Source organism: Elephantulus edwardii, unplaced genomic scaffold (assembly GCF_000299155.1).
Source record: "Elephantulus edwardii isolate Elephantulus edwardi_28Jun2011 unplaced genomic scaffold, EleEdw1.0 scaffold00028, whole genome shotgun sequence".
Taxonomy (NCBI): domain Eukaryota; kingdom Metazoa; phylum Chordata; class Mammalia; order Macroscelidea; family Macroscelididae; genus Elephantulus; species Elephantulus edwardii.
Window position 1 is genome coordinate 13,963,837 of NW_006399778.1, and position 27,193 is coordinate 13,991,029.

The 27,193-nt window shown below is 39.7% G+C and overlaps 1 protein-coding gene across 1 annotated transcript in view; it reads left to right on the forward strand.

The window, feature by feature from the left end:
- UBR4 (ubiquitin protein ligase E3 component n-recognin 4) overlaps positions 1–27,193 on the forward strand; it is a 155,047-nt gene that overhangs the window by 70,580 nt on the left and 57,274 nt on the right. Inside the window, exons 45-64 of the mRNA XM_006883594.1 lie at positions 908–1,079; positions 1,293–1,494; positions 2,618–2,781; positions 3,465–3,681; positions 4,680–4,896; positions 6,789–6,852; positions 7,235–7,369; positions 8,129–8,303; positions 9,138–9,278; positions 10,650–10,771; positions 11,527–11,638; positions 13,454–13,584; positions 13,706–13,883; positions 14,331–14,435; positions 15,904–16,041; positions 16,906–17,080; positions 23,724–23,820; positions 24,655–24,762; positions 25,214–25,330; positions 26,306–26,515. Of these exons, the coding sequence (XP_006883656.1) occupies positions 908–1,079; positions 1,293–1,494; positions 2,618–2,781; positions 3,465–3,681; positions 4,680–4,896; positions 6,789–6,852; positions 7,235–7,369; positions 8,129–8,303; positions 9,138–9,278; positions 10,650–10,771; positions 11,527–11,638; positions 13,454–13,584; positions 13,706–13,883; positions 14,331–14,435; positions 15,904–16,041; positions 16,906–17,080; positions 23,724–23,820; positions 24,655–24,762; positions 25,214–25,330; positions 26,306–26,515 (2,980 nt within the window). The remainder of the gene's footprint in view (positions 1–907; positions 1,080–1,292; positions 1,495–2,617; positions 2,782–3,464; positions 3,682–4,679; positions 4,897–6,788; positions 6,853–7,234; positions 7,370–8,128; positions 8,304–9,137; positions 9,279–10,649; positions 10,772–11,526; positions 11,639–13,453; positions 13,585–13,705; positions 13,884–14,330; positions 14,436–15,903; positions 16,042–16,905; positions 17,081–23,723; positions 23,821–24,654; positions 24,763–25,213; positions 25,331–26,305; positions 26,516–27,193) is intronic.

Genomic DNA, 27,193 nt, shown 5'->3' on the forward strand with positions numbered 1-27,193 from the left:
GATTACCAAATTTTAAGAAGGTAACCTGTGTTTCTCCTTAGCACTCCTCTTCTAATGTCCTTTAAGTTTTCCCCTACTAGTAGAATATATGCAGGCTTAGTGTGTTATGTTTTTGGACTGCTAACTGAAAGATGGGCAAGCCAAGCCCATCAGCTGTTCTGTAGGAAGAAAATGGGCAGTTTCCTGTAAAGATTCATAGCCTCAGAAACCTGGTGAATAGAGATTGGTTTCATGGCAGTGAATGTGATGTTTTTGGTTTGTTTGTGGTAGTGAGTTTCTTTTTTTTTTAAAATTTAACACTAAGTAAAATGTGTATGTGCAATGGGGACCTGATAGGAGTTGGTGCTATACAGGCTTTCATCAAGTTTTCAGATAATAGAAAGGTGTGGGAGATATTGAGGATTTTTATATAGGAAGGAAGAAGAATAGATTTTGAGATTTCTTACCTGCTATTGAAGAGCCAGTATAATACTGTCTCTGGTCACTATTTTGTGAATGACCTGGTTTGAGGTAAAGTAATATGGATATCATTTTACTTATAGAAATGATCTATTCTGATATATATAATCTGATGTGCTTGGAAGTTTGTATAGGGCAGTGAATCATCAGCCTTAAGAGATCTATGCCCTTATGCAGTTGACAACATATAAGGCTGCCTGTTTCTCAAATAGTAGGACCTAATAACAAATTTTAAGCCAAGACTGGATGCATAAGGGTGCATTTTGGGGTATGTGAGAGTATAGCTATATGACTTAGAGTAAAACTGAGATCTATGGATAATTTGATTTGTGGACAGGTATGTTATTCCAGAAGCCAAATGTTTAGTCAGGATATGGGCATTAGGCTAAGAAAAGAACTAATAGCTAGTGATTCATGTCCTAACTATGCCCAGTTTTGTTGTCTACAGCTCCAATGGTGGCAGTAAAACATCTCCTGCTCTTTGCCAGTGGTCTGAGGTGATGAACCATCCTGGCTTAGTATGTTGTGTCCAACAAACTACAGGTGTGCCACTGGTAGTTATGGTGAAACCAGACACTTTTCTTATCCAGGAAATTAAAACTCTTCCTGCAAAAGCTAAGGTCAGTGCCAGATTCTCCTGTCACTTTGCTGTGAACCTGATCTAGTTTTATATTTGTGTTATTTTTTAAATTTTGATCCATTTTCTCTTAGACACTTTGATTTACTACTCTTTTGCACCCACCAACTGACCCTAAAGCCATTTCCTTCTTTTTCTCCCTGTGGGTTCTGAAGTGTGAGAACTGATAATCTTCCCTGTCTTCTTATTCTCCCAGATCCAAGACATGGTTGCCATTAGACACACTGCCTGCAATGAGCAGCAGCGGACAACGATGATCTTGCTGTGTGAAGATGGCAGCCTGCGTATTTACATGGCCAATGTGGAGAACACTTCCTACTGGCTGCAGCCGTCCTTGCAGCCTAGCAGTGTCATCAGCATAATGAAGCCTGTGAGAAAACGGAAAACAGCTACCATCAGTAAGGCCCCTTCTCAAAAGACAGCTGGCGGAGTGGGAGTGGCAGCTTTTTTTTTTCCGAATTAACAAAGTTTATTTTGAGTTCGAACCTGGGCTCCCGCGTGCTGACACAGCAGCATCCAGCCGAGAGCCGAATGGCAGCTTTTTACATGACTAAGAGTAGACTGTTGTAAATAATGGTCTTGCTTGCATATTTTATAGAATAAAGTTATATGTTCCTTAATCGCTAAAAGCAGAATCAGGTTTTCAAGCCACCATTATTTTGTACAGGTCTTTTGAGATACGTTATACAGACAGTAGCCACCCATTGCCAGTTGTTGGTCAGGAGTTCTTAGGTGCCTAGTAACGTACTTGATTGAGAGATTCTTTTTTCTGGGTTTAGGGCAAATGTCTTGACTGATGTGAGGTGCAGGATTGAATTGACTAGACACATTTGGTGGTTAATTTCCCACTGATTAGTTCAGAAACCATCACAGATCTCTGAGCTGGTGGTCTTGCTCCTGAATGACAGAGAACGTTCCAGGGAAATGAAAGCTGGAATTTAGGAGAACATGACCCTGCCTGAGTAGCGGCCACTGTTGAACCTAACCACTTTACTGTAAACGTGTTCTAGATTCTTTGAGATAATAGTGTAGCTCATCCTCCTGAAAAGAAATAGCTTGTATTGCTTATTTTAGATAAGCCAACTCTGGTAGAACTTATTGTTGTTAACTATATACCCAATGCCAGATTTCTTTGAATTGTTACATCATGTTGTGATTAAGGGCTAAGAACTTTTAAAGAGCTAACCACATGTAGATACTGTCCTGATGCTAACAGTGTACAGTAAAGCCTGCAAACAATTAAGTAAGGAAGAAACCTATTAGGGAAGGAAAGAACAAATATTTTCCACTAACAGAGTAAAAGAAAAATGGTAAGGCTGCATCTTTTAAGAACAGAAAGCTTGTGAGATTGTAAAAAACAAGACAATATCATTGAATTGTGGTTGTCACAGTTTTCACTGTAAACCAGTTTGCTTAGAAAGGTTAGAGTATATACGATTCTTTCTGGAGGGAGTTTTTACCTGGAGAGTGGGAACAGAGTGATAAAGAATGGTCTCTGACAATGTCATATTTTGTCTCTAGCAACCCGCACGTCTAGCCAAGTGACGTTCCCCATTGACTTCTTTGAACACAACCAGCAGCTAACAGATGTGGAGTTTGGTGGTAATGATCTCCTGCAGGTCTATAATGCACAACAAATAAAGCACCGACTGAATTCCACTGGCATGTATGTAGCCAACACCAAGGTGAGGACCACATTGGACTCTAGTTTGTTCCTGGATAGAAGGATTTATAAAAAACAGGGTCCAAGAAGATATCTTTTAAAATGCAAGTATAGATCTATAGTAGCTAACCTTTGATTCTAATTAAGTGATTCGTTGAATAAATGAATATTCTTAAGTGAAAAAGCTTCCCATTTTATAGCCTGGATTGCTACCATTATTGTTGTTATTTTTATGTGCCATTGAGTTGACTATGACTCATAGCTACCCTATGCACAAAGCTCTTTACCCTGTTATCCGTGAAGAATGCAAAAAGTCATTACAAAGACAGAGGAGGAAGAAAAGACCGAGATGGATGTTGGAACACTCTCCAGCATTAGTTAGCAGGAGAAAGTTGTTAACAGTGGGGAAAAGAGAACTTGAAATTCTTTGAGATATTAGGGTAGCACATCTTCCTAAAGAGAAGTGACTTGTTTACTTATTTTAAATATGCCAGATTTCTTTGCATTGCTGTGTCAAAATGAAAAAGAATTTATCTCTTGCGTCTTTCCCTACTTTGTAAAGCAGTAAGTCATTATTAGACAGTTAAAAGGAGAAGTCTTTATCTTTAATCACATGTTGAGACAGTGTCAGAAGAAGGATTGTTATGTTCAAGTGAAGACTTCTGTGAGTGTTCTGATGTGTTCTGATGCTTTTTCTGCCTGCAGCCTGGTGGCTTCACAATTGAGATTAGTAACAACAACAGTACTATGGTGATGACAGGCATGCGCATCCAGATTGGGACTCAGGCAATTGAACGTGCCCCATCATATATTGAGATCTTTGGCAGGACTATGCAGCTTAACCTGAGTCGCTCACGCTGGTTTGACTTCCCCTTCACCAGGGAAGAAGCCCTTCAGGCTGATAAGAAGCTGAACCTCTTCAGTAAGTCACCAGCCCCTGATATTGAATGTATTCTTGTTGTGACTGCTGAATTGGGGCCATTGGTCTGTGATTCACTAGCATTCTGAGACCTGTCTGTTATTAAGAAACTTTGAGTTCCCGCGGTTCAAATCCACCAGATGCTCTGCTGGAGAAGGAGGGGGTAATCTCCTCCTGTACCAATTAGATCTGATTTGACGGTACATGTAAAAAGAAATACAATAAAAATAAAATAAAAAAAAAGAAGAAACTTTGAGTTCCATTTGAGATGTAAGAGAAGCAGGGTGACCAGAAAGAGGGGAGGGGTAAAGATAGGGTGAAACTTGGCTCAAGTTCACATCATTGAGAGATACTGAACAGTCTTGCTTTTCTATTGGAAATCTTAAACACTTTGTACAATTACTAAGCTTTTCATAAGGTTGACATATTTCTCTATCACTTGCTGTCAACCTAATAACTTTTCTCTTGGAAATAGTTGTTAAATGTGAACAGCTGTACCCTAAGAGAATACTTACGGCCTAGTGGTAAGAAGCTGGGCTGCAGTCTCAAAGACATGTGGTTCAAATCCACCAGATTATTTGTGGGAGAAGGATGAGCAGTCTCCTCTCGTGTGATGAACTACCTCTGAAAACTCGCTAGGAGTTCGGCCATGGATCTGGTTTGACTCAATGGCATGTAACAACATAATCTAAACTTTGAACAAAGAGTGTTTAGATATCGCTGGGGGCTGGGAAATACCATTTTTCTGAGCATAGAGAATCATTACAGTGATACTTACGTAGGAACTTTAACAAACTTTTGGTCTATGGAACTGTTTCTACATATATTCATCATGTACAACTGATTAAATGGTTTCTGAAGCCTCAAGAGATAGTTCCTGAATGAATATAAAATCAATGAGATTTGCCACTTTGTCCAAACCAGTCTGATCTTCACTTTAAGGGGAGTGGCTTTAGCCCTGTTAAGACATTACTTCCTAAAACCTTTCTTGCTTGTTGCAGTTGGGGCCTCAGTGGATCCAGCAGGTGTAACCATGATAGATGCTGTAAAGATTTATGGCAAAACGAAGGAACAGTTTGGTTGGCCTGATGAGCCCCCAGAAGAATTTCCTTCTGCCTCCGTCAGCAACATCTGCCCTTCAAACCTGAACCAAAGCAATGGCACAGGGGACAGTGACTCGGTAGCCCCGACTACCACCAGTGGAACTGTTCTGGAGAGGTACCAGCTTTGGCAGGAATAACTTTCATGCTCACCATTTATCACTCTCACTGCAAAACCTCCCTGTCTTGAGAGAGTCTGCCTTTAAGTAACTGTCCCAAGTCTAATTTCCGCACAACTCCCAATATTGGGCATCTCCTCATTAGTTTGAGCACATCCTGGGAAATGTGCTCAGAGTCCTGTGAAACTAATCTCCACCCTGTTGCTTCTGTACCTTCTCTAACTCTTTTGAGTAGCCAGAGGCTACACACTAAATGCCTAAGCCAGTTTTGTATATTAGGATATGTCTTGCTGAAATTGTAGGGAAAAGACCTCCCTTCCATTCTGATCTCATCATCTCATCTTTCTCTACAGTAGCTGCTTATGTATAATGACATTGCTAGCAAGAGGCTGTCTGCTACATCTTGTGGCAGACTTCAGTGCCACCCCAAATCTCCCTACAGTGGCATTCTGAAGTATTGTGCTTGGCTTTCTTGTGCTAGGTAGCTGCTGGTTTGCCATGGTAGATGAAATAATTCATGATGTAAGATGTTGAGTTTCTTACATTATACATCATAAGAATAACCTTGCTTGGAATCATTGCCTCCTACCAGCAGCCCCCCACCCCTCTCTCTCTCTCTCTCTCTTTCCCTACCCTATTCATATATGGTTTGCTTAGGATGTGTTTACAGGTTTCTCTGAGCTTCACATTTTTTTCCTTTTTTTTTTTCTTTGCTTCTCCCCAAAGTTCTGAAACTGAGTCCCTAACCAAGCTGGACTGGTTAGTATGCCCTCTTTCTTTTCTCTGCACGAGTGAGTGTTTGTTAGAGAACAATGTAAACAATGCTGTGGCTTTGCGTGGATTCTGCTTCTGTTTAAGGGTTTTCCTGCTTCTTTCTGTTCTGGTCATTGCATGGCTACAGAGCTATCCATGTGTAAAAATGGCGCAAACAGAGGATTGTAAGTGCATACTTGGTGTTGGCCGCTTCAGAGTCTAGTCTATCTTAGCTCTTTTCCTTACCCATTCCTTTCTGCTCTCAGTGGGTGGGGGCTGGTGTAAGGGTGGGACAAAACATACAAAAAAGTCCTACAAACAACCGAAAGGTGGTTGTGTCCAATTTTTAATTCCCTTTTTCCTAGTTCCTCTGCTCCTTTATGCTTTTTCTCTCCAGCTACCTTCTCAGTATGTTTGTCTATCTGTAGCTTCAACTGTGAAAATGTTAGTCTTTTTTATTATGGCACATTAAGTTCAAAGGAGTAAGCCCCGATGAGCATGTTACTTGGGTACCCTTCATGCTTATAGGGTTTCCTATTCCTGCTCTAAGGGAAATCTGTATAGTCTTAAAAATTGCATTTCGCACTCCCCCTTGAGTGGCCGTGGTGGCAGGAACATGAGAATACAGTTTGTCCTTTCCCCCCCTACTTCGAAAGACACTCACAGGAAATGTCCTTGTAGCTTCTCTTGGAGATGTAAGTGAACTATAACCATAACCTTTTCAATCTAAGAAGATGGCTTTGACCTTTTCCATTGTATCCCTTTGCCCACTGATCTATGGGCACCTGAGCTAGGGTCCCATTGCATCAAGACTGTTAAACCAATCTCAGTGATCCCTGCCACAGGCAGCAGAAGGAAGCACATTTATCCTCTTTGAGGAAGAAAAGCCCTGTCTTTGAGTTTCGGATTATGAATATGGCCTCGGGTTGATCTTCGAGTAGGAGCCAGACTTCTTCTGGCCTGTAACATAAGGAAACGATATGCATGGTGCCTGTGGCAGGTCTTATTGTGCTTTGATTTTGTATTTGGCATTCATTAGCTGTCCCCAAGGTACCCACGACTAGAGTTTGCATAGGCTAAAGCACAGGCAGTGAGTGAGAAGGGTGTTGTACTCAAGCCAGCTTTTCTGTCTCCTTAGGCTGGTTGTGAGTTCTTTAGAAGCTCTGGAAAGCTGCTTTGCTGTTGGTCCAATCATCGAAAAGGCAAGTTACTTTTTCAAAAGCATGTGGGAGCTTTCTAAAGCAGCAAGAAATCATTGGAGTTGTCAGCGACCCTATGGCCTATAGCATCATTTTGATGTGCAAAGAAGCTCTAGAAAGTCTTTAGCATAAGGCCTTATGTCCTACTTTTGGGGGCCCACTTCCTTTCATAGAATAGAATGAGTACTGGAAAAGAAGACTTTTGGGAGTCATCATCTTGAATTCAATTTCTTCACCTATATTGTGTGAGGATTATAATTTCTTAAATTCTTTTTGGTTCTTGACAGTCTGTGAAGCCTAGAAAGGAAAATGTAAGAGGGTATAGACAGTGTGTTTTGCCTGACTATGATGGGGTTATTGTTAACCTTTCTGTCTTCTGTATCAGGAGAGAAACAAAAATGCAGCTCAGGAGCTGGCCACACTGCTGCTGTCCCTGCCAGCCCCTGCCAGTGTCCAGCAGCAGTCCAAGAGCCTTCTGGCTAGTCTTCATACCAGCCGCTCAGCCTATCACAGCCACAAGGTAACCACCCCTTTTGTAGAAATGGCAGTGGACCTGTTTTACTAACAGAGGGGATCAAGTAAGTTGACTTTTCATGTGTAAAAAAGGGAAAGTGATAGCAGAGAGGTGAGACCCACATAAATAAAAAGTTCTTCTTTTAGAAATAGTTAACACCACTCAAAATGAGATAAGCCAGTTTGTACCCATTTTTCCTGTCATTTTAATAGGATCCATAAAATCGCCCTTAAGACATAGTTTAGAGGTGGTTTCTTACTGAAAAAAGTGAAGTGAGAGAATCATTTAAGAAGTCAGAACTGCTACTGAGTTTACTTCTCCAATATTGGCATGACAATAACAGTATTTTTGAGGAAGTTTTGAATGGTTGAGAGAAAACCTCTGAAAGGGAAATCTAGGGTGTGTTAGCTATAAAATAGTGTTAGCACTATAAAATAGTGTTAGCAGATGACAAGTTGGGCCAGTTCCATAGATAATAAAGAGGGTTCAGACCTAGGGAGCAGAGGGACTCTGGAAGGAGCCATCGGCACAGGTGCCTTGTTTGCTTTTGTGCCGCAAACCCAGAGACCTGAGAGGGAGCAGTTTAACCTGCTGAACTGCTCAAGGAAAGGTGATTATACAGTCTTTGGAGACTTTGTCCCAGGTAGTTTGTGGTAATGAATCTGTTCTTTTGAGAGGAGTTAAAAGTCTTTACAACTGCCATCTTTCCTCTACTCTGCTTTACTAACTGGCTTTTGGTTGATCCTCCGTGGTCTTCTTTTTTAGGATCAGGCCTTGCTTAGCAAAGCTGTGCAGTGTCTCAACACATCCAGCAAAGAAGGCAAGGACTTGGACCCTGAGGTGTTCCAGAGACTGGTGATCACAGCTCGCTCTATTGCCATCATGCGCCCTAACAACCTTGTCCACTTTACGGAGTCAAAGCTGCCCCAGATGGAAACAGGTGAACTTGGCTGAAGTGGCTGTGATCCTGAGATCTGCTTAACACATCTACTTACCCTCTCATCCTCTTGTTCTCACTGGCCACTGACTGACTTCCTGCTCTGAGACAGAGACTTTTACTCTTTGGTCCTTGTACCTTGTAGGTATTAACATTACACCATATTAAATATATATCCTTTTTGGTGTTTATCTTTCATTATTCTTGAGTTTATTTCACATTTGGATATCAGATTTACTGTGTCTGAAGCTGCTGCCTCTTCTGATTTCCAGGGTAAAGCTAAGCCCGGTCCTTGGTTGCTTTTATATAATACAATCTTGCATGCAATCCCCCCCCCGTATTATTATGTGCAGTGGGCTTTCTCAAGTCTTGATTCAGTTTCTTCATCTTTTCTCTTGCTGGCTGGTTATCAAACTTATCATTATCAAATACAGTTTATTGATGTGTTTTTAAACTCTGTTTTTACGTGCTCCTCTAAGTCCAGCATCATCCTGTTTCTTCTGATACTACAGTCTAGGAAACATTCTAGGAAGATCTCACATGTTTCTTTAGGTTTTAGAAATTGAACAGTTACAACTTAGATCTCTGAATCTGCTAAAAAGATCCTGAACCTTCCCCTTCTATTTAATCTAACATAAAATGTTTTCTTTGATATTCTTCCCAGATTGCTTTTTTCCTAGATGTGCCTGCTGGAGTCTAGGGATAGTTGGCATATTGACTGGGGCCCCACTTGAAACTCCCTCCCCAGGCAAGCGTCCTTGACCTGAGTTAACCTTTAGACAAATTAAATTCCACCTTAGATTTACCAACATTAATAATTTTCTCTCTCCTGCTTAGAAGGAGTGGATGAGGGAAAGGAACCTCAGAAGCAGTTGGAAGGAGATTGTTGTACCTTCATCACCCAGCTTGTTAACCACTTCTGGAAACTCCATGCATCCAAACCCAAGAATGCCTTTCTGGCACCTGCCTGCCTGCCAGGTAGCGTGTTACAATATAGCGAAAACATAGTGAAACAGGATATAAATTTTATTGTTAAACTATTATGACCTTCACCCTTCATCATCCATTTGTTCCAAAGTTAGTAATTAGGAAATAGAAATTTTGACATAGGAATGGTGGAGCATAGTTATAGAAAATTGATAACTTATTTATAAGGAGTTGAATATTTCATATGGTAGATATTTTGTGTGTATGTGTATGCTGTGTCTTTAAAGAAATCTTTGCTATCCCGTTGGTTCAAACTCACAGTAACTCCTTCTGGGTTTAGGAGCCTGTAAATCAGAAAGGGTAGAGATTGCCATCTTTCTCCCAAGGAATCATTGGTTGGTTTGAACTGCCAGAGATACTCAGCTTTTGGGTTAGCAGTTCAGTTCCCCGAACTCTTTGCCACCAGAACTCTCTGTGATGCAGCCTTCTGTATTTATAATTGTTAGAAAAAGGCTTTGAAAAAGCTGTTTCAAAGCTAGTTGAAAAAGTAAAATTAAGCATCATCCTTAAAAATGATTTTATTTCCAGGCTTCTTTGACATTAAAATGACATTTTTATATGAGATATGTAAAGTTTATGTGAAAGACTAAGGATCTGACTGGCAGTATGGAAAACCAGAATTATTTTTAAATTTTTTATTATTTTTTGTGTGTGTATCATCAAATCAGATCTGACTGGTACAGGAGGAGATTTCCCTTCCTTTTCCAGCAGAGCATCTGGTGGACTCATACCACGTACCTCTAGGATTGCAGTACGGCTTCTTGCCACTAGGCCACCAGAGCTCCCTTAGAATTATTCTTGTATTTATGTTTGCAGATTTCTTGGGCAGTAAGCCTAAAAAGCACATTTACCATCATGAAAGGTTTGGTAATAATACAGGATTTTTAAGTATCTGCCTACCTCAATGAAATAGCGCAACATAGCTGGAACAGTGGGCTCAAATGTATCAGAGAGGATGAGGTTGGCGCAGGATAGGGCAAGTTCAAGTCTGCTGTTCATAGAGTTGCTATGAGTCATAGTCGACTCTACAGCACCTAACAACAACCACTACCTCTTTACATTTCTCTGCCCAATCTTTTAATATCGGTAAAGGTGGATAACTCCTTATTTTTGTAGTATAGAACTTCTGAAAAGACTTTTGATCTCAGTTTGGGAGATGAGAATATAGTTAATAAAACAAATTAAAATTATGCTGTGTGTATTTTGCATGGTCATCTTCATCTGTGTACACTGTCATTTAGTGTTGCTATTATCTTGACCTTTGCAAGGGAATAAGAATTATACTTTTGTCTCAGACAATCAGCTAAGTAGAACTTATCACACTACATTTTCTTACAATAAATACTTTCTCCTTTTTTTCAGGCCTGACTCATATTGAAGCTACTGTCAATGCTCTAGTAGACATTATCCATGGATACTGTACTTGTGAGCTGGACTGCATTAACACAGCATCCAAGATCTATATGCAGATGCTCTTGTGTCCTGTAAGTATCATTATAATTTCAGTTGTCTCTTACATCCTAGGGATAACAAATTTCTCCATAGAGACTTTTTTTCTTTTTAGTGTGCTAAGCCAGTGAAATAAAATGGACTTAAGGTGATAGGAAATAAGTGTTTTGAGTATCAATAAAAGCTCTAGAGTGTTATTTATTCCTTAGAAGAGAAAGGCTTGAAAAGAAGATGAATTTTATAAAATATAATGCATTAGAATGAGTATATGAAACACACTATGAATGAAGGATAGTGTGAAACACAATGTATATGAACTTTGTAAGCAAACCAGTATAAAATATATATAAAAAAGATGATATATCTTGTTTGCTTCTGAATCCTCAGAGAATAGAACAGCACTTGCTACATAGTTAATATTCAGTAAAGGTTAATTAAATGAGTAATTAATTAAATGAATAAGTGTTAGGAGTTCTGGTTTTAATGCAGAATTAAGATCTCTGGGAGCCTGTTCATACAATGAAAAGCCAAAACATGGTTTTAGAGAGCCAAAAGTTATTTCAGGAACAAATACCTGCCAATCTATTACCAGGAACTAAGAAAAAAGTCTTAAGTATATCAAGTCAGAAAAATAAACAAAGTAAATGATTAATTTGGCCATCTGTGTTGCATTTGAGAATAGATCTTTTCCATATATACATGTGAATGATGGACCAGAAAGGAAAAGTGTTTTTATGAAATTTCGTGAATAATAGAAAACCCGAACGTGACAGCTTCCTTTTAACCTTAGGATCCTGCTGTGAGCTTCTCTTGTAAACAAGCTCTAATTCGAGTCCTAAGGCCACGGAACAAACGGAGACATGTGACATTGCCTTCCTCCCCTCGAAGCAACACTCCAATGGGTAATGTGAGGTCTGGGTTTAGACTTGTGTTTGTGTTTGCTGAGAAGGGGGGAGTGGGAGGTATAGGGTTAGGATATTCTGCTCATGTTGACCAAGGTCTGCAGACTCTTTTTTATCTATTATTTACCTTATAAATTACCTTTCTTATTCTCTAAAGAACTTAAGATATGTAAAAATGTACCTAGAAAGTAAAATAAAATAATATAGGTCATTAGTGAAAGAAAACAATGATTAACATCAGTACACAGAACATCTACCCTATAAGATTCTGTATGACTGATAAGAACTTATTTTTACCTGGATGCTTCCTAGAAGCCATAGCAAAACAAACAAAACAACAGTAACAACAGCAGAGAAGTACATAAATAAATAAAAATCACAGAGACCAAAGACAAAAACAGCTGCTTTTTGGAAAATCGTACTTTTGTAGGTCAAAAAGGTTTTGAGTTCAGGTCTATGTTGTTACAAAATGGACAGTGTAAATACTTAGAATAAATTTGATAGCAAATTTCATGACACTTTCCCTATAATATATATACTCAGACACAAGTCAAGAGCATAGCCTTTTGTATTTTAGGAGTGATTTTAAAGATATTTAAAGAATGCTTATTATGTAATTCTCTGGTTCTTGGCTTCATGAGGGGTAAATTTCAACTGTTTAGATATTACCCAATGGTAATATATCACATAATTTAAATCTTTGTGGTAGCCACATTATAGCAAATAAAAAATAGTTAAATAATAATATATATTAATATGTAAAATATATGAGTTAAGTAATATATATAATCTAATTTATAAAAATACTACTTCAATGTGTAGTCAAAATAAAAAGTTGTTAATGGAATATTTTTCCTTTTTTAATTTTTTTAATATTTTTTAAAATTTTTCCTTTTTTGTAGTAAATGTTCAAAATCTGTAATATATTGAATACTAATAGCACCTCTTAATATCAATTAACCACATTTCAAGTGCTGTGTGTCATGAGACAGTGCAAGACTAGTGGAATAGATACAATTTTGAATTTTTAGGCAGTCTTCCTTGAATGTGCTTTTAACAAAACTTTTGACAAATCAGGCAACAGTTTGTAGCTCTTTTCTCTGGCAAGAACATGAAGTGTAGATAGTTTATGTTTCCAATTAAAGTTATATTCAGATTCTTAAACAAATAGTCCATCAAATGGAAAATGGGATTTTCGTCCTCTTCTGACATTTTGGAGTCAAACTTGGACTTACTCTTTAGTACAAGACCTCCCATTTTCACACCGATGCGGGCCTAGGCAGGACCTATAGTGGTGTCCTCAGCTTCCGTCAGTGTTTTTTTTTAATTCCAGTTCTGCTTCTTGATAATGATTATGTGGTGTGAAAATCTCATAGGCCCTGTTGTTTTGGATAAAAGTAGTGAAATGACTCTCCAAGCTGTCATGACAGCTAAAAATATCAATGGTATTATTTTCCCTGTTTTGCCCAAGGTCTCCTGAGAGTTGGTGGGCCCTACTGGTCTTAGATTTCTCTGCTTTATGGAAATTCTCTTTGGATTCTAAGGTTGTGTTTTTTACTTCATCAGCTGCAAAAATCTTTTCCTAAGGCAGGGGGCAAGCTGTCACTGCCAACCCATTCTTCCCTGTTTCTGTAAGTTCCAGGAAACAAAAAAAGCAGGCCAGGCATAGCACCCTGGAATTTTACCTAAAATTTTATCTAAAGCACAGAGCACTAGTTGGTAGCTTGCTTGGATTTTTGTTTTGTGACATCTTATACCATGTGCCAGGGGAGGAAGAGCAAGCACCTTCAGGTGACTGGGGTTTCTTTGACTCAGGAGACAAGGACGATGATGATGATGATGACGCAGATGAGAAAATGCAGTCATCAGGGATCCCGAATGGTGGTCACATCCGTCAGGAAAGCCAGGAACAGAGTGAGGTGGACCATGGAGATTTTGAGATGGTGGTGAGTCTCTGGCAGCAGGAGAGGGGAGGAGGAGCCTCCTTACTCTCCTCTAGCTCTTATTCAGTGGACTTTGAAAAGCTACCATATACCATGGGACACTGACAGAGCTTTCTCTCTGTAGTCTGAGTCGATGGTCCTGGAGACAGCTGAAAATGTCAACAATGGCAACCCCTCTCCCCTGGAGGCCCTGCTGGCAGGTGCAGAGGGCTTCCCCCCCATGCTGGACATCCCGCCTGATGCAGATGACGAGACCATGGTTGAACTAGCCATTGCCCTGAGCCTGCAGCAGGACCAACAAGGTAGAAGGCTATGCCAGGAGTAATGTGGCGTTTTGGCCTTGCACAGGAAGAGGGTTTGGCAGTTAACTGATATCCAGCTGACAGAGCTTGTCCCCAGATTTGGGGAGAGGTTGATCTGGGTGAGAGCTGTTCAGAGATACAGGTGGAGAGTGAGAGGGATTGTGGTGGGTTTTTAGTCTCTGGGAACTAATCTAATTGCTTTTTAGTTGGTTTGTTGGACTATATTTTCCCAAATTGGCTAGATCCCTTCAGCCTGTGTCCTATCTGAGCAAAAGGAAGCAACCACCTTTTCTCTAACCAAACTTATTGGGTGGACAGCAACTTCCTCTAGATCAGAGTGTCTCACATGCTGGCTTTTAGTGACTTCTGAGGGTAACAGGTGGCCACAGCAGCGTTGTGAATGGGGTCTGGAGGGGATGTTGTGCTCACTCTCCACTTGTTTCCCAGGCAGCAGCAGCAGTGCCCTGGGCCTGCAGAGCCTGGGGCTGTCCGGCCAGGCACCCAGCTCTTCCTCTCTGGACGCAGGAACCCTCTCTGACACCACAGCATCAGGTAACTGTCCACAGCAAGGAGCACGGCTGAGGGCCCCAGGACCCTAAGACCTTGTTTCCAGTGCTGTGAGAGTGTAATGGGCAGCTGCTTTGACAGGCCATCCTGGATTTCCCGCTTCTGCCTTTGCTTTAGAACTATGGGTGTGGAAGGTTTCGCGGTACAGCTTGGCAAGGGCACTCATGGCTCCACTTCCTCACACTTTGCATGCTGCCTGGCTTCAGCTCATTCCCTGAGGAAAGGCCAAGAGAGCAGCTTGCAGGGCTTGATCAGCCATAGGGCTTCACTTTGAGCTCTTGGGTGGGAGTCTTTGCTGTAACATTGTAGACATTATTAAAAGAGAGACAAAATGAGGTCATACTTTTTTAACTTTTTGGTTCAGAATTCTTAGTCATTGTGTCCAACTATTATTAGGTATTTGTGAACTTGGGAAGTAGGATTTTTGTGGAAAATGAAAATTCATAGGAAATCTTTAAACTCTCAGTCTCTTCCTTAAGAGGGAATAAAATTACTGACTAGAGGGACTTGGATTGAATAGATGAAGATGAAACACCTGAATAAGACACTGAAAACCCCTGGGTAATTTCGGAGTTGATTACTAGTTTTTCAGGCTGATGCTTCCCTGCATTTATTTATTTTATTTATTTGTGTGTGTGTGTGTGTGTGTCTGTCTGTGTTTTGGGAATTTAACCCTGGATAGGTGAGGAAGGGGAGAAATTGGCTGTGTCTCTCACTTGCTGCCGTGCTTGTTTTTCTTAGGTTTCTTTAGTTGCTGTCATTTGGGTTTTGAAGTTGCTGTTGTGTTGTACAAATTGTGTTCCTCCTGTGCTGTGTGGCTGTCTTGGCTTTCCTCCCCCATGTATCTCATCCAGCATTTTCCTCCTGTCTCAGCTCAGCCCTGATCCTGGATGCTGTGGCTGTCTCTGGGGAATTTCCTTGCTTCATTATTAGCGTCTGATGAGGATGACTAGAAGGTGTGAAAAGAAACAAATGTGTACAGGCTTGATTTAAGAGCTCATAAGAAGTGGTTTTCTTACACAACAAATTGACTGATTTCAACACAGATCTCTTAAAAATCAGAATTCTATGCTTTGAATGGTATTTGGCTAGTGTCTGATCTCTCAGCAGGTGTCAGTACTACCTAGACAATGGTGACCGTGAAGCACTTTAGCTAGAAAACTTAGCATCTGTGTCACAGATTCTTATCAAGGCTCTGTACTGTTCTACTTGTCAGTGTAGTGTAACAGCGAAGGAAATGCCCAGTGAACTGGGTTTTTACTTCTAAGTACTGTTTGCAATGCACTGTGTATAGTGTTTGTTCCTATTAGTGATTAACCAGCAAAGCAAATCTCTCCCTTTCTTCTTTGACAACAGGATATTTAAACTGCATTGTGTTCTCTGTACTATGTGGTTTGATGCTTTCGCCTCAAGGAGGGGTTTTTACCTGTAACAGCTCTTGTTACTCTCTTAGCTCCAGCCTCAGATGACGAGGGCAGCACAGCAGCTACTGATGGTTCCACCCTGCGGACCTCTCCTGCTGACCATGGTGGTAGTGTGGGCTCGGAGAGCGGGGGAAGTGCTGTGGACTCAGTGGCTGGCGAGCACAGTGGTAATGTGGCTGGGCTCCGTGGTCTCCTTGTGGAGAGGGTGGGGCAAAAGAGGGATTCCTGCCTGGGGCCTGGATAGGTTTTAGCAGAGGGACATGTTGGGGACTTACTGTTTTATATTTCCTTGTGAATTACATTTGCCCTTGACCCTGGGGTTAGAGGTTCCACGTGAAGTTCAGTGATAAGATTTAAAGCTGAGTGGGGTTAATATTGAAGTATCTTACAGAGTAGCTTTTAATTATCTGTTAGTAGTAGAAAGCAGTGACTATATAGTCTCTAATCACAGTTAAAGCAATTTTTGATACAACGTTCAAACCCATCATCTTGTAGCTTTTGCCTTCTAAGGGGGAAGATATTTTTGGTTAAACTTACTATCTTATTGATGATATGTTAAGCTATTAGGTCATCCTCACAAGTATACTGACTGTTACAGTGGGTATTGAAATGAGGAAACAGTCATTTTGCCTTACCGTGTAAAGTCACTCTGGTTTAAAAATTAGATGTGACGTATTTTTATGTAGAAGATTAAGAGTAGTTAATATATGGCGGAGAGCAAAGGGGTAGGGAGAAAAGAATATCTGTTAGTTTTTAAGTTTTAAGTTACCGTATCACTAGAAATTTTCTGTGGAGTGTGAGCCAGTTTATTAGCAACTGAGAACAAGATTGCTGTAGGTAGATGTTAGATACTGTAAGGGTAACTTCATAATGTTGTAGAGTCATGTTTATGAATTTGATCACTATTTAGCTTCATATGGAGGGGAAAAAATTCTGCAGCTACTAGTTGTCTTGTGGCTGTTGAATTGAATGCTTTGGGTTCCATCACACGCTGAGAATTGATTTATGCTTTCAAATAATTTTTTCTCTAGTATCTGGCCGGAGCAGTGCTTATGGTGATGCCACAGCTGAGGGACATCCAGCTGGCCCAGGAAGTGTCAGCTCAAGCACTGGCGCCATCAGCACCACCACTGGGCACCAAGAGGGAGATGGCTCAGAGGGAGAAGGAGAAGGAGAAGCTGAAGGAGATGTCCACACTAGCAACAGGTCAGGATCTGTTCATACTTGAGAGGCTGTCCCACTGAGAATATTTTAGGAATAGTCGTGGGAAGTACAATAGTGAGAATTCCTGAAGCAGTTTAAAACTTAAGAAGTTTCCGAGGTTGGTCTTCTTTGTCCTTTTTAGAAGAAAAGAAGGCATTTTTTTTCTTTTCAGACTCCCCTAAATCTCTTAGTAGATACCGTTGTTGTTGAGTACCACAGAGTCAAAACCAACCCATAGCTGACCCTCTGGTGGGTTTTCAGAGGCAGTTAATCACACAGGAGGAAATTGCCCAACCTTCTCCCGTGGAGCGGCTGATGGTCTCAAACTGAGTGCCTTGGGAATTGTAGCTCAGCTTCATGCCACTAGGCTACCAGAGGTCTAGTAATTACTGATTATATTCTCTTCTTCCACTCTTTTTACTTTATCATTACATGTAAACTCATAATACCTTCTTTAAAAATGGCACTGTTCTAGTGGTAATTTTTAAATATTTAATGCATTTAGCTCCTCAGTTAGTGAAGGAGAAGAGAGCAAACCACATAACTTATGTGTAGAGATACCAGTGGTTGGGCATTTGACAAACTGAAAATAATCTATAAAATCTTAATCTGTTGCTTTAAGAAATCATGGTAGTTTTTGCTAGTGCATTGCGGAGTGAATGCATTTTTTTTACAGCTTTTAATAAGTAGTGTTTTACTCTATTTTCAGCAAAGTTCACAGCAAATCAGCCACGATTGACATATATACATCTAGTGAATGCATTCTTAACTAACAGATTTTAAAAAAATAGAAGTGGAGGAAGAAAAACCTAAGAATAACATTTGTGTCCAATTTGCTGAATGTGGTAAGGCCAGGAATTTGATATTAGTGCAGAAATAATTCATCAACATTTTGAAGTGAATGATTTCTGTCCAAACAAAAACTAAGCAAGTAGCAGACAAAAGTAAGATTTTACAGATTATTTCCAGTTTTCCAAATACTCCAGTATTGATAATAAGAGGGCATCAAAGAATGCCTTCTACTTCTCCTTTCCTATTGTGGAGGAGAGGTTGAGCTTTTCAGTAATAGAAAAGAATAATAGTTCAGTTGAAAATCCATATATAAATGGAATCTTGATCCATATCTTATACAGAGACCTTGTATCTTCTATAAAAACCAGCACTGTAGATCTAAGTGCAACTGTTAACACCAGAAAAATTTAGAAGACAGAATACCTTTATAATGGGTTGTGATGGTGGTGGTTTGTGATCGAGTTAGAATTCAAATTATAGCTGACTCTCCAGTGGGTGTTCAGAGGCAGTAAATCTCCTCAAGGAAATAAATTGTCCCTTTTTCTCCTGTGAAGAAGCTGGTGAATTTGAGCTGGTGAGTGCCTTTATGATTGCAGTGCAAGTTCTTACCACTGGGCCACCAGAACTCCCTTTTTAATGAGTTGTTGTTATTGTTATGTGCCATCGAGTCGACTGACTCATAGTGACTCTGTGAACAGTGGCTCTGTATCTTGCTTTATCCTGAGCCAACCTCACTGTCCCTGACACACCTGACCTCATTGCCACAGTCAGTGTCAGTCCATCTCATGTAAGGTCTGACCTCTCTTGTGCTGACCTTCCATCCTTTCAAGCATGATAGCCTTCTTCTCTAAGGACTGGACCTTCCTGAGAACATACCCAAAGTTTGTGAGATGGAGCTTCAAAATCTATGTCTCCAAGGAACAACTTGCTTTCACCGTCTCTTGTTCTCTTGGCAGTCTATAGTATATTGAATACTTTTCTCCAAAACCACAACTCAAAGGCATCAATTCTTCTGTCGTCTTTAGAATTTTCCATCTCTCTGATGCATAGCAAAAAATTGTGAAGACCATGGCTTGGATCAGATACACCTGAGTCTCTAGATTAACATCATTGCTCTTCACTCTGGAGAGGTCTCTGACAGATTTTCTTAATGTAAATCATCATTTGATTTCTTGACTTTTGGTGTCAAGGATGTGGAACCAAGCAAGCTGAAATTGTTAACAATCTCAATCTGCTCTCTATCATGGTGCTGCCAATCGGTCCAGTAGCGAGAATCTTTGTCTTCTTGATGTTGAGCTTTAATCCGTATTGAAGACTGCAGTCTTTGACCTTTAGCAAATGTTCAGGTCCTTCTCAGTTTTAGCAAGCAGGGTTGTGCCATATGTATAACACAGGTTGTTGATGAGTCTTCTTCCAATCCTGATGCCACATTCCTTTTCATAAAATCCACCCTCCCTAATGACTTGTTCTGCCTAAAGATTGATAAGGTATAAATAGAGGGCACATCCCTGATGCACCCTTTCCTTGATTTTGAACCAGGCAGTGTTTCCTTGCTTTGTTTTGAGGACTGCTTCCTGGTCCAAGTAGGTTTTGCATGAGCACAATCAAGTATTCTGGGATTCTCATTCTTCTTAAGGTTAACCACAATTTCTTGTGATCCACACAGTAAAATGCCTTTGTGTAGTCAAGAAAACACAGATAGACATTTCCTCTGGTACTCTCTGCTTTCTGACAAGATCCATCTGACATTGGCGTTGATGTCCCTAGTGCCAGGGCTTCTTCTTCTAAACCCAGTTTGTATTTCTCTGTTGATCTCCTGCTCACTATTTCTTAAATAGGATACAAAAAGTATTAAACATGAAGGAAGACTTAGGTAAAACAGACTGTCTTCTCACCAATTATTAATATTTTCTTCTCCTCCTCTGAGTATCAAGCTGATTTCTTGTAGTGTCCTGGGATAGAGGAGATGGTTTATTTCACTTTCTTTTTACACTGGGGAATATAGCCATTTGTGACTCTTTTTTGAGGTTCTTAGGTGAGGGTCTTATGGAAGACTTCTCCTACATGGGGCAGGTCCTGCACTTTATCGTCTAGACCGAATACCCCGTGAAGTCCAAGCTGGTGTTGCTTTCAGAGCATCTGTGCATATATATCTAAATTTGTGTGTGTAATCACATGTATATTTCTTGGTTGGTTTTATAGTTACTGGAAAATTATATATAAGACTTATTGAAATGAGCTTATGTATAAAATCATCCTTTTTTGATGTCCTTAGGATCTATAAAATTTCTGATGTTGGTATTTTTTCCCCTCCCCTCACTTTGAAAATCCCCCTTTTAAAAGTTAATTTTACAAAACAACTATGAGATACCATCTCACCCCGCTAAACAACAGCAAAATTCAACATAGCAGCAAATAACGAATGCTGCCAAGGTGTGGAGAAACTGGAACCCTTATTCACTGTTGGTGGAGTGTAAAATGGTGCAACCACTATGTAAAGCAGTATGATGCTTTCTCAAGAAGTTGGAAATAGAAATACCATTTGACCCAGCAATTCCACTACTGGGATTATACCCTAAAGAAACCAGACTTGCCACCCAAGCAAATATAAGTACACCCATGTTTATTGCTGCTTTGTTCACAATAGCAAAGAGTTGGAAACAACCCAAGTTTCCATCCGCAAACGAATGGATAGAGAAGCTGTGGTATATTCACACAATGGAATATTAATGCAGCACTGAAAAGCAAAGAACTCATGAATTATTATACAAAACGGGTAATCATGGAGTATATTATGCAAAGTGAAATATCTCAGTCACAAAAAGACAAATGCTGTGTAATACCACTGTTATAAAACAGGACTGACGTGGGGGTTGAGGGGAAGGTAAGAAAGGAGGGGATAAATAAGGTATACAGCATTGAAACAGACGAGGGAGAGAACTATATAAAAGGAATATATGATTAGGTATTATTGGCGTGACAAGAATCCAGAGTAAAAGTTGCATAGTAAAATCGTCAGAGGGGGTGCCTGTATAATAATGAAAGAACTTTTTCCCCCCAAGAGAAAAATGAACCAGGGGATAGAAGAGGGGGCTAAGGAGGAAAATGTGCAACAATGAATGAATGGAAATCCAAGTTCTTTATATAAACTTTCATTAAAATCTCAATTTTATTAAGGGAGCTCTGGTGGCCTAGTGGCAAGAAGTAACTTCCCAAAGGCGCATGGTTCGAATCCACCAGATGCTCCACTGGAGAAGGAGGGTCAATCTCCTCCTGTGCCAGTTGGATCTGACTCGATTTAGTACACAAAAAGGAAAAATAAAAAGTGGATTTTATTAATCTTTACAAGGAAAAAGTGAATTTTATGAATCTTTATAAGAACTAACGTTTGGCTTGAATTTATTTATTTATTTATTTTTTGCCTAAGTGTAATAATTTATTTTGGAATAGTTTTGGTTTTGGCTTGAATTTTTATCTTTTGTATGTCCACTTTCTGTTTTATTTCCAGTCTTTTATTTCCTTCCTTTGTTTTCTTTTTGTACTTTGTATTATTTCTCTGACTGCCTGAGGTAGAAGCTTATATCATTAATTTTAAACCTTTCTTCTTTGTAACAGACATTTTAAGTTGCACATTTGTCCTTAAACCCACCTTTGGCTGCTCTCTACAGGTTTTGATATGTTTTATTTATTTTGGTTTTAGTTCAACACATATTATAAATTCTGTTGCAGTTAGTCTGACTAATGAGATATTTAGATAATAGGCTGCTAAATTTCTAAACATTTGGAGATTTTTGTAGTTCTCTTTTTGGGATTGAGTTCTAGTTTAATTTCTTTGTAGTTGGAGAATATGCTATGTATTTTCAATACTTTAAAATTTTAGTCCTTTAAAATTTGTTGAGATTCATTATTGTTTCTAAAAAGAATATTTTGGCATATTTTTAAAAAATTTTGTTAGTTCTTACTCCTATCCTATTATGGAAGTATTACACAAAGTTACTGTACAATATAGAATTAATTGGTCAGCATTCAAGTATTTTAGAAAGCAGGCTATGCTCGAGAATCATTGTACTAAAGGAGGATGTCTAGTCTGCACTGAAGTCCTTGATCAAAAACAAGACTCCAGAAACTGATAGAATACCAGTTGAGATGTTTTAGCAAACAAAGTCAACATTGAAAGGCTCAATTGTCTATAATAAGAATTTGGGAGATAGCTGGCTGGTTAACCTACTGGAGATCTTTATTTGTGTTCATTCCAAAGATAGATAATCCAGTAGAACATGGAAATTCATAAATAGTTTTATCATATGCAGGGAAATTTTGCTCTTTTATTTGCTGTAGAACATTACTGAGGAACTGCCAGAAATTCAAGCCATATTGAGCAGAAGATGTGGATATCAAATGGATCTTGGTTGAAAGCGGAGAATACCAGAAAGATAGTTACATGTGTTTTATTGACTGTGCAAAGGCCTTGAGGATGGATCACATTGTGAAGAACGGGAATACAAAAGCCTTTATTGTGCCCATGTAGAACTTGTACGTAGATCAAGAGGAAGTCTTTTAACTAAAACAAGGAAATACTGTGCGATTTGATATTAAAAATTTGTCCAGGTGGTATTCTTCTCCTTATTTAGTCTCTGGCAGTTACTATAGGAAGCTGGACTGTGTAGAAAGACTACTTTGGGCAAGCTCTGGTGGCCTACTGGCAAGAAGCTGCACTGCAGTCCCAGGGCTGTGCAGTTCAAATCCACCAGATGCTCTGTTGGAGAAGGAGGAACAATCTCCTCCTGTACCAGTCAGAGCTGATTTGACGGTACACGCACACACACAAAATTAAAAAAAAATAATTTTTTTTTTTTTTTAAAAAAGACGACTTTGGACTTCAGGATTGACTTTTTAACAACCTGTGAGGCAGATAATACAGTCTTGCTTGCTAAAAAGTAAAAAGAACTTGAAGTACTGATGGAGATTAAAGACCGTTCCTTCAGTTTGGATTACACATGAATATAATGAAATCTTTGTGAAAGCAAAATCTTCAGTAAGAAACATCATGATAGAGACAGTCATTGTAGTTGTGAAAGATTTTTCTTTGGCTTCACAATCAGTGTCTAGGGGAAACAATTCAAGAAATCAGACGTCATATTACATTGGACAAATCTGGTGCAAAAGATGTCTCTAAAGTGTTAAAAAAAGCAAAGATGTCACTTAGAGGCCAGAGGTGAACTGGCCCAAGCTATGGTGTTTTCAGTGGCCTCACATACATGTGGAAGGAAGGCTAAAGAATAATCAGCAATGATTTTGAATTCTGGTGTTGGTGAGGAACAGCATGAGTTGCTAGAATGAACAAACATGTCTTGGAAGAAGTGTGAGCAGAATGCTTCTTAAAAATGCGCATGGCAGGACTTTATGTCACAAGAAGTCCCTGGAGATCCCACATTTTCTAAAGTTGAGGGTCATAAAAAAGAGAAGACCTTCCCTTATACATAACATCTTTTTCCTCACTAAAATTAATACATATCTAACTTTCTATTTACTCACTTTCTCTTCTGCTTCTATCCCTGGTAACCATAAACAAAAGTTTGTGTGTAGCCCTTTTCTTGGCCTTTATTAATAATATAGTAGGTTTTCTTTCAGTTTGATCACTTTTAATTTGGAATAGTCTTGCTTTTTTATAGAATGAAATTCTCCCTTCTCTGATGGAAGTATATCAAATAAGTGTTTCTTAATGTTTTTCTGAATGCTAATATTACTCCACAGGGGCAGGCTCCTTGTTTGCCCTGGTGGTAGGAGAAGAGAGCTATATTTAGTTAGTATGTGGCTAGTAGCTCATGCTCAATATGTTTTCCTTGGCTTATAGGTTACACATGGTCCGTTTGATGCTGTTGGAGAGACTACTGCAAACACTGCCCCAGTTGCGAAATGTTGGAGGTGTCCGGGCCATCCCATACATGCAGGTATGTGACCCTGTGAACAACAGATCTGAACCCTGCCCTACCCTGCACCATCTTCACAGTACCTGACACACTCGAGCCCCTTGCTGCTGTCACTATTAATCCACCTGGTTGAAAGTCTTCTGTTACTGCTGCTTGTTTGCACTAGACCAGGAGCTTTGAGCAAGGCCTGGCAGCAGTCAGAGGGTTGGGGGTTGTGCCTGAGGAAGATGGCGCAAGCAAGGTCTAAAGTACTTTCTTCTGTTGCTTCTGTCATAGAATAATAGAATGCAGTTTTGAACTGCAAGTCATGGCCCTGCTGAGGACCAGAGAATTTAAGAAAAATGCCTAAGGTCACTCAGCTAGTTATTGATCGAGCCAAGCACAAAAGTCTGTTCCTGATTCTTAGTCTATGTAGTGTCTCTCTCTATGTATAGATTAAGTTCTGGATGCTGTTCCTCTACTGTTGCCTTTCTAGGCATGACTCTTCCTTAATTCTTAGTTTAGTGTACTGCTCTATCTCAAGTGAGTTTGATGGAATAGAATACTGTTGCCTTTCTAGGCATGACTCTTCCTTAATTCTTAGTTTAGTGTACTGCTCTATCTCAAGTGCGTTTGATGGAATAGAATGTAGACCAGTCAATTTTGAATATTTTTTTCCTGATGTCAACTGTGGCATGGTTCAAAATTGGGCTCTTCTGAATTTGGACACTTAAAGTTCTGATAACCTAGACTTTCCAATGATTATAGTTATTATTAACAGAGAAGTCAAGGAAATTGGGATTTCTTCTGAAACACTCTGTATTTAAAGTTGTTCTTCAGGAAATTGGCCTTTATGTTTTCCTTCTCGTCTTCAAGGTCATTCTGATGCTCACTACAGATCTGGATGGAGAAGATGAGAAGGACAAGGGAGCCCTGGACAACCTGTTGTCCCAACTTATTGCAGAACTGGGCATGGATAAAAAGGTAATTTGAGCACCACAGTTCTGTGAGGACCAAGCATTGGCTGAGTTAATATATCAGCTTTTCATTCCTCTGCTGGAGGATCTTAACTTAGTTTTAGGGGCAAACATCTGTTCATGGCCTCATTTTTATTGATTCAATTAAAATATCTCTAGTGCTTACTTTGCCCCTGACATAAATTTGGATCTGGGCATTAAAATTTCCACCTTTGTGGACCTTTTTGTAGTTACATGTTACACAGGTGCAAATATCAAACTCACTATTTGCATCTTAGTATGGCCTACTAAGTATATCAAGCTGTAGGTAACTCAGCTATAGGCCACAGGTACAATGGAGCCCCTCCTTGTCTCTGATCCTATCAGAGGAATATTTAGGATATGTAGGCTTGAAGGAGTGGCTTAGGGGATACCTCAAGCTTAAGTGTTGTCTTCTGGACTGTTTCTTCTGCTTGTAGGATGTCTCCAAGAAGAATGAGCGCAGCGCCCTGAATGAGGTCCATCTGGTAGTAATGAGACTTCTAAGTGTCTTCATGTCTCGGACCAAATCTGGATCCAAGTCATCTATATGTGAGGTATTTTTGGTTTGAGCTTATGGATTTTTGGAAAAATAAGAGGATTGTCTGGTTAGTACTGAGGGTACAGGGCAAAGGGCAGAGGTGATAGTCCTCTGATGGATAAGACCATTGTCGCCTGAGAGGAGTAAGATTCTAAGCTGGTGTCTCTGTCAAGAGCAGAGCCTCCACCTTTTTCAGAATCCCTTCCAAGCCTTGATCTTTGCCAACAATCCCTCCAATGGAGGGGTTAAAGGGGTTTGAAGTTCCATTATTGAAAAGCTGGGGACTGTTCTGCAAGGCACAGAGTAGCTAAGAGGATTCTCCTACTATACGTTGCTATAAGGTATGGTAATAAAGCAGAGAGAAAGCAGTGTGTGCGTGGTGGAAAGGAGATTAACACAAAGCAGAGAAGGTAGAAATTGAGGCTGAACTGCATCCAATTTTAATGAGCTTATGAGCTGTGGGGTTTGCTGGGATTTGCAAGGCTCTCTAATGGTTTTATTTACAGTAGCTTTTCTCCTACTTTTTTATTCATGTGATCACTTACCACCCCCTCCTTTAGAAGCTGGTTCTGAGGAAGAGCCCCTGCTGGGAGGGTGGGGTTCCTAAGAAGTTCCTCAATGGAAAGTTTTCTCTCTCCTTTTTGAAATGGACTTCTTCACTGGACCAAGGCAAAAAGAAAACCTGCTCCCAGAGGGAAAGGTTAAATAATCCTTGCTGCTTTGGCCTCTGGCACATGTGCATATGGAGATTAGAGTTGACAACTGATTTTGTTTTGTTTTAGGTTTTTTCTCACTATGTTGGAGAACTATTTGAATTAGTTGGAAAACTCTTTAACTCTGGAAGCTCATTCACTTTCGTAACAGCTAATTCTTGATTTTAAGATTGTTATGAGTGTATTTCCAATCCTGTAATACCCAATGGAATGTTACACAGTTTTTACAAGCTCTTCTTACTTTCTTTTTTCATCCAAATGCTTTTTCTTCTTTTTAGTCTTCTTCCCTCATCTCCAGTGCCACAGCAGCAGCCCTGCTGAGCTCTGGGGCTGTGGACTACTGCTTGCATGTGCTCAAGTCCCTCTTGGAGTACTGGAAGAGCCAACAGAATGATGAGGAGCCTGTGGCTACCAGCCAGCTGCTGAAACCACATACTACTTCATCCCCACCTGACATGAGCCCATTCTTTCTCCGCCAGTATGTGAAGGTGAGGCCTTTCCCTTGTCAAAGGACCATCTTATCCAGTGCATTCTCCTCGTTAATCTTACTGAGTAAAGGTAAAGAACTTGCAGGAAGGAACTGACTTTCCTTGTTGGGCTTTATCCTTAAAATGATTTAATAAATGAACACTTCGGCCAACTCTGTACTGAGACTTTGTTTGTAAGCCTGAAAAATTGAAAGTAATTAAAAACAAACCCAAAAACCCCCTCCACCAAAAACCAAACAGAAACCACAACCAATCACAGAAGCAAAGAAAGTAATCAGACATGAAGAAAATTTGTAAGATAACTTTGTAAGAAGTATGGTATGCCAGGTAATTGCTCCTGCTGTCATGATAGACTCTTAACATGCTAGTTAGGAAGATGGGCTTTCTGATCAGCTAAGTTTGGTACTGCGTCCAGCCTGTATATCTACTTAACTAGCCATGAACCTTGGAGGAGTTCAGTTTAACCTTGTTTAACCTCAGTTTTTACACTTGGAAGATATGGTTACAGGTGCTTTATTAGAGTTATTTATTGTGAATTTTTTCAGGATATTGTGAAGTTCATTATGAGGTGATGTTTGTAAAGGACTAAATCTATTGCCTAACATATAACAGTAATATTAATTATCATTTCTTCTCTCTTTGCATCTCAAAGTGAGCTAGATAGACTGACTTGCTTTG